Here is a 7,345-nt window from a genome sequence, read left to right as displayed (position 1 = left end):
ACATGTTATACCATCGTTTCTTTTTCTTTTCTTTTTTTTATTCTGTCTGTGCTCAGCTGATCGCATCACATGACATAAGCGTGTTGTTCTCTACGCTGCTCATAGATTGTTTCCTCCTTCTCTGGACTCTCTGGTTCCTGAGATGAGGTTTTAGTTTCCATGTTGACAAAATAGACCACATGAAACTGTAACTTCCAAACCTGTGATGACATCCAGGACATGTTTAGAGATCCACTTGTTCTACAAATTACCTCTCAATCTTGCTCTTTGCACTAAGGTAGTACAACATTGTCCCTTCAGCCTGATGCTGCGCCGGCGCTGGATACTGTACAGGCTGAGGAACGCGGCGTCCGACGCCGGCAGGATGTTTTTGTTCTCTTCTTCTCGGTCCAGGCTGTAGATGTGATTGTAACTGGGAAGTACCTCCAAGTGCCCAGTGGCTGTGTGGGATGTGGTCTTAGCTGCAGAGTACACTAGTTGTTTACAAACTCGGCACAAATTGATTGTTTTGATTCTTTTTCGTCTGAACGTATTGCTGCTACTCGTCCTCTACAGGATCTTTGCTTTATTCCTAGTTCCAGGACTTTTCAGTCAGAGAGATGAAATCTGAGTCTGTGTTTCTCTTGGTTCACTTTCTGTTTCGTTTCTTTGCAAATGCAAGTGATTTGTCAGTCTGTTTATGTTTGTCGTCTCTGTGTGTGTGTGAGCTGTTAGCCGGTGATTGTTGGTTTGTATTTTCAGAAATAAATTTGACTAGTAAACCTGTCTCCGCGTCGTCTGTTTTCCTCTCACACCGAACCTCGTTTGAAGCCGAGCAAACGCACCGATGAGAAGCTGAAGTGAAAGTAAAAAGAGGAAGAGAGCTGGGATATATATTTAACAGTCCAAAAATCACCCCGGCTCAGTTTCTACCAGCAGCTGGAGGGGAAGAAACAGCATCTGCTTTCTGTGAGTCACTTTTGCTTTCATTGCTATAAAACAAACACATTTGAACGGTTTCAGCAGCAGACGATTGGAGCTATATGTTTACATAGTTTACATATCTTTTCTTGATTGATCCGAATCAACACCTTCCCGTTTTCGTCTCCGGTAGATGAGCAGAGCGTAGATTGAACATGCCCACCTCGTATGAACGCCTCCATGACGGTCATGAGTCGAACAAGCTGGTAGGACTTCTTCATCAAACATAAACTCTCTGTTTCTGTTACTTACTGTTAAAAAATCCTTTTCTCCTGAACTTCACACTGATAGAACTCGACCAGCTGCGTGGCTTTAGTTGTGGTCTTGGCCGGTCTGACCGTGTTGGGGATTTTGCTCGCCGTTGCTGTGCTGGAGAGACCGCCACCCCCTGAAAATGATGATGTCCTGCCCGGGGGAGCTGGTGGGAGCAATTTATCTGATGAGTGCAGGTAAACTTCCACGAAACATTAAGTCAAACTGGACGCCGCAGGAAACATGATTTTATTCATGATCATGTAAATAAAGACCAGTAGTGTCTACAGACGCGGGAAAATCAAGTTTGCTCATTGCTCAAAGGTCACCGCCGAGGGTCAACTGCTCATGTTGCGCCATGAGGAGCATCTGATGTGAAACCTGTGCCATAATGGATCTTTAATGGTCATTAATGTTTTGAACCATCACTGCAGCTTGATCCATAAGCTTTGACTGCATTACTCCAAACAACCTGGGTGCTCTGAACCAGGATTCCTCATTTTCAAGGTTGGAAGTTTCTAAAGTCAGTTCATAAAGTGGCCAATCAGATTATAGAGGTGGCACTATGGCGGCTCAGCTCCTGTCGTCAAAGTGTTCAAATACTAAATATTACACTCATTTGAAACAAACAAAAAATAAATCTAATGTTATTTGGTTGTTTTTAACATTTTCACTGTATTGAAGAAGGGCAGCAGCTGTGATTACGTGCTGCAGCACCCTCTGGTGGGTTGTAAATGAACTGCAGGAACTACAAACTCCACCACAAAAACCTTTATTTGGCAAATATAGAATAGAATCAACACTATAATATTAATCTATAGTGTGAATCTCAATTTCAAGTGTACCACTGATCTATATGGTTATTAGATACAATACAGTACCATCATCTTCTATATTTCTATGATAGATCCCCTTTATACGTTGGGGAAATGTTTTTTATGCATCCACTTCTTCTGTCTTGGTTTCTGCCGAACTAAACTATTTTATTCCATACAAAAGTATTTTAGATGTATATACTATAGAATAAATATACCACAGGAACAATAAAGTGTATTGTATTTGTATTTCTTTATTGCTCATTGACTCGGCACAATCGGACACAACACACAAACAAAAACACAAATCTGTCTGATGCAGAGCATCAAAACCATGTAAATTGCTTTTTTAAAAAGAATTATGATCATCTTTTGCTATTTTGTTTTGATTTTATCACTCAGTCCTCTACAGAAGTCCCAAAGTTATCATGTGCAATCCTCAAAAAAGGCCTTTTCTGTCGCATCTGACAACAAATTACTAACGTTTCTTAATAAATAATTAGTGTCTCTAAATTGCACCAGATTTTTTTTCCCCTCAATTCCTTTTCCAACTAACAGATTTCTCTGCTTTATCCCTCAGGCTGACCCTCGTGGAGAGCATTCCTGAACATGTCAAATATAAAGACAACGTAACACTCGGCGTCTCTCTGGAAAAGGCCTGGAAAGATCTCATCTCCGTGGCAACCGAGCAAGTGGACGTGGTGTCTTTTTACTGGACGTTAACTGGGGAGGACATCAACGTGAACTCTTCCTCTGACAAACCTGTGAGTGATGATCAGCTGGAACTGGGAAAGAAAATGGGAGCGATGTTAAATAAATGGTCCATATTGAACTTCAAAATGGTAAAAGCTTTTCCTTAATGGGATCAGGAGTGAAAATAGTTATGAAAACATGTCAAATACAACTTCTTTTGGTCTAAATTCTACTTAAGTACAAGTATATTGTTAGAAAATTCCAAAGTAAAAATACAAAGCATGTCTCTCAAAATGACACAAAGTCAAGAACAGTTAATATTAATTAATAATTAATTAAATGAATTAATAACAGTTAATATTTCAAAGTTATGCACACACCCCACACACACACGCATTTCTAAGACACGGTAAAGTAAATAAAAACTACATGATAGAAATTCGTTCTGTAAACAATCTAGAGGTAAAGTAGGAAAATACTTATTAGATAAAAAAATAATATGGATTGTACATTACATGATGTCACTAATTTGAAAAAAGAAGTGATGAAAATCAGTGGATTCATAATATTCTAGTGAATTACAGGAATGTGTGAATTTGTAATGTGCTGCTTCCTGAGGCTCAGTCTGTTCTGGGCAGGGAAGAGACATCCTGAGAGATTTGGAGGAGCTGCCCACCAGGAATGTCTCCGTCCGCGTGGTGACCAGCATCCCCTCCGTCAGGAACAACTCTACTGATCTGAAGCTCTTGAAGCAGAAAGGTTTGGGAGTCACTCCTGACTCCTCCATCACATGAGTGCAAGTGTTCACTCTCCTCACCTGCCGCCTCTTCCTGCAGGAGTTCAGGTCAGGAGGGTGAACTTTGGACGCCTGACCGGCGGCGTCCTCCACACCAAGTTCTGGATCATTGACAGAAGGCATGTGTTTATTGGCAGTGCCAACATGGACTGGAGGGCTCTGACGCAGGTAAAAACGTTGTTTGATACAACTCTGTATGTGTCAGCGTCGGGAAGCTGATGGAGCGCGTTGGGTTGTAGGTGAAGGAGCTGGGAGTGGTGGTCTACAACTGCTCCAGCCTGGCCCAGGACCTCCACAAGATCTTCATGTCCTACTGGGAGATGGGACTGTCCAACAGCTCCCTGCCAGAGCCCTGGCCGGCACAGTATGACACTGCCATCAACAAACAACGCCCCCTGCTGGTGTCAGATGGGAACATCTCCAGCAGCATGTACCTCTCAGTGAGCCCATGTTTCACTCTATTCGTCGTTTTGTTTTTTGTTTGTTTTTTTTAAAAGGGGAACTTTCTCAAAATCAGCGACGAAAGGGAATATATTTTTCCAAAGAAAGGCAAAATAATGAAGATATCCTTTTAAATCAATCTTAGCTACGGTCAGAAAAAAGTCTTTGGCTACTAAGTGAAAGAATAAACTTATAAAATAAAAACCAACGGAAAAATAACAGAAAACTAATTTACAGTAGGAGTGAATCCAGAAAAAATGATACAAGGACCAGTGGCGGAACCCGGATGAAATATGTATTTCTCTTAGGGTGGCACTTAAAACACTTATTATAACAACACAAAAATTCACAAACACCCACAAACAATTGTCTATAAAAGACACAAACATATTTACTTAGAAGTAGGCAAGTTTGATTAAAAAAAGACCAGAAATGGCCATATAAAGGTTGTTATTTATACAAGTTGTGAGAAATACACATGTTCATGAATGATCAGACTGCATGTTCAGTGTGTCCTGGGGATTAGATTGGACAAAAGTCCGTAGCGTAGTAGCAGGTTGTCAGTTTACCTCAGAGACAGAACATACAGTCGTATCCTCAGAGTAAAATCAGGAAGTGATCAGACTAGTCCAACACTTCCTGTTTAAATTACACTTTTACATCCTTCTTATAAAATAATGCAGTGTGGACCGATAAATGTTCTTGCCAAGCTCAGTCTACACAAACCCAATGTTTTTATAGTTAAGTTATTTGTTTATTCCCCCACGCAGGCATCTCCACCACCATTCTGTCCTCCGTCCAGGACTTTGGACTTGGACGCTATTCTCTCCTCCATCTCAGAGGCTCAACACTATATCGACGTGGCCGTCATGGAGTACTCCCCCCTCACTGTCTTCACCCAACCCCAGAGGTGAAGCAGCCATTGTTTCCATCCTCTCCCCATCTCTCCGGTTTGATTTTGTCTCCTTGACATCGTCATGCACCCGAACAGATACTGGCCTTTCATCGATGACGCCCTCAGGACGGCCGCCTTTGATGCAAAAGTGAAGATCAGGATGCTGATCAGCTGCGGGCGTGACTCCGATCCAACCATGCTGCCCTTCCTGCAGTCTTTGGCGTCGATAAACTCTCCTCAACTTCACATCCACATTGAAATAGTGAGAAACCACGTTAAAGAAAAACATCTGCACGACAGATTTGCCAGAAAATCCTTGTTTTGTTTCAGAAATTGTACATCCTTCCAGTGGGAAACCAGTCTGATATTCCATACAGCCGAGTCAATCACAACAAATACATGGTGACTGATAAAGTGGCCTACATCGGTGAGAAACCGTGTTTCTGTGTCAGACCATTGGAAGAGTGAAGCCATTCATTGACCAGACTGTGCTGTGTCCCTCCGCCAGGTACCTCCAACTGGGCCGGGGATTACTTCATGACCACAGCCGGAGTGGGCCTGGTGATTTCCCAGCATGCCCCTCACGCTGAGTGGACGTCCACGCTGCAGAGCCAGCTCAAGGCGGTCTTCAACAGAGACTGGGACTCACAGTTTGCCGTCCACCTCGACGACCTGGGACACAACCCGGACTGTGCTTTAGCAACATGACCACACCTCAAGTCCCTCGGTTGTTTGTCTCCTGTTTGGTGGAATGTTCATTCTAGAGATATTTCAAACTGAATTTGAGTTTAATCGAGACACCTGAAAATGATGCAGTAAGTTTACGAAGTTAAGAACAGCTGCAAAAAAAACTTAAGCTGAGGTTATGCTTGTACCAGAAGTCGGTGACAATTACATCTTTTCATGAGGACAACATGAAACTGAGGATTAAAAATAAGACGTTTTGGTGTGAGACAAAAACATGTGCAAGTTCAAGTTTTGTGACCTCCAACGCCATCGAGTCGTCATCATCATTCCTTTCATTTAAATTATACAGTATTCTCTTCTTGAAGACACAATAGAAAGAAAGAATCTATTTGTGTTCATCCACAGATTAATTTGTTTTTATGATCACGTCACTGTAAGTAGGTCATCTTCAATTTTATGCTTTTTTCTGCTCAATTCTTTATGTGTACCCATTTACACCATATAATCCACGTCTCTACTTTATATCTAATCTGTATCTAAATGTATTTACGATAAGGTTTATTGTTTTTTTTAAAGTTAAACTTTGATATTTTGTACATGTAAACTAAAGAAAATTCCAGCTATTGACTATGTAATAAAAAGGGATTGTAATGTCCACTGGTCATTTGTTCTCTTTTTACTTGTAGATTTCTAGAATTCACTTGTAATTAAGTAAATATTCATCAATGTAGCAGCTGCAGTCTAGTGCTGATGATTATCGCTCTTTGCTCCTCAGTCATTGTCTCCTGTGACGATCCCGTCCTCCCGTCTGATTGCTGCTCCCTGCCCTGATGTGTTTCACATGTACCTGAATGTGTGATCACCTGTGGCTGTGCTCCATGTCGGGCTTCAGTAGTGTGTCTGTTTCCACTGTTCCAGTTGTTCCTTGTATTCCGTTTCTGAATTTCCCAACCTGCTCTTCATCTGACTGCACTTCTCTCGCCACCAGCTGTTTCCCACCTTTTCAGTCCTCCTTCAACTTGTGACTGAAAATGGACGTGTCAAACAGGTGGGTGCAGCTCGTTGCATTAATAATCCTGCAGAACAGCTCAGCCGGTCATTCAGGACCCACCTCTCGTTTTATCCAGCGACCTTCGTCCCAGCACAAATATGAGAACTTTCTGCCCATTTTGTAGCCATGACGACGTTACCACAGGGCTCCCCTCTTCTGTCCAGCTGTGTTTGGTCATTTGAACCTGTGACTTTACCATTTGTAGAGGGTGTGGTTGCCCATATGAAGCCTTCAGATTCCCCCCAGGATGCTGCCATCATCTTTTTAAAGACCTCTTCCACATAGGGCGACTGCCCTATCAGCTGCCCTCTGGTGTTGTCCCTCTAAATTTTAAACATGCAGTAGTGCAACCCCTAAAAAAAAACAACAACCTGCCTTTGATTTGGAATTTGAAAGTTTTTTTTCCTTTTGAAATGGTCAAAGGTCAATACTAACCGCTACATCACCATTCTTAACTGTTTAGGGTGTGATTATCTTCAACATTCATTATAAATCTGCTTCAAACTGTAAATGTCACTGCCTTTACACTTCCTTGCATGCAATGCATCCTGGGACTTTCTTGCACCACAGCTGTGGAGGTTTGGTCCCTGGACTGCGTCACTGCATCTCTCTACTTGGATGTAGTGCTCTAAGCTTGCTGAAGTCTGGACCACATATTAAAATTCACCAAAGTCCAGACTGTAGTTTCTGTTTATTACAAGAATTATCTCGGCTGGGTTTTTTTTTTTTTTCTTTTTTAATTACTTTTGTGTTCT

General features: G+C 41.9%; 1 protein-coding gene across 1 annotated transcript; it reads left to right on the top strand.

Annotated features, from left to right (window-relative positions):
• Nucleotides 1–670: 670 nt before the first annotated feature.
• On the top strand, nt 671–6,202 carry pld4 (phospholipase D family member 4). Its single transcript, XM_080480334.1, has 11 exons — nt 671–948; nt 1,094–1,166; nt 1,252–1,409; nt 2,608–2,791; nt 3,359–3,479; nt 3,557–3,684; nt 3,756–3,956; nt 4,728–4,867; nt 4,949–5,114; nt 5,183–5,279; nt 5,361–6,202. Exons 2-11 carry the CDS (start codon nt 1,116–1,118, stop codon nt 5,558–5,560), a joined length of 1,446 nt encoding a protein of 481 aa, XP_080336460.1. The 5' UTR covers nt 671–948; nt 1,094–1,115; the 3' UTR covers nt 5,561–6,202.
• The last annotated feature ends 1,143 nt before the right edge of the window (nt 6,203–7,345 follow it).

Source organism: Lipophrys pholis, assembly GCF_963383615.2.
Source record: "Lipophrys pholis genome assembly, chromosome: 14".
Classification (NCBI taxonomy): domain Eukaryota; kingdom Metazoa; phylum Chordata; class Actinopteri; order Blenniiformes; family Blenniidae; genus Lipophrys; species Lipophrys pholis.
This window is presented reverse-complemented; position numbering and strand designations above follow the sequence as displayed.

Excerpts from the sequence above, each read along its gene's own strand:
- pld4 (XM_080480334.1), top strand. The coding sequence starts at position 1,116 with ATGCCCACCTCGTATGAACGCCTCCATGACGGTCATGAGTCGAACAAG. Across the intron at positions 1,167-1,251 it reads GTCATGAGTCGAACAAGCTG|AACTCGACCAGCTGCGTGGC; the intron begins GTAGGACTTCTT and ends TCACACTGATAG. Across the intron at positions 2,792-3,358 it reads ACTCTTCCTCTGACAAACCT|GGAAGAGACATCCTGAGAGA; the intron begins GTGAGTGATGAT and ends TGTTCTGGGCAG.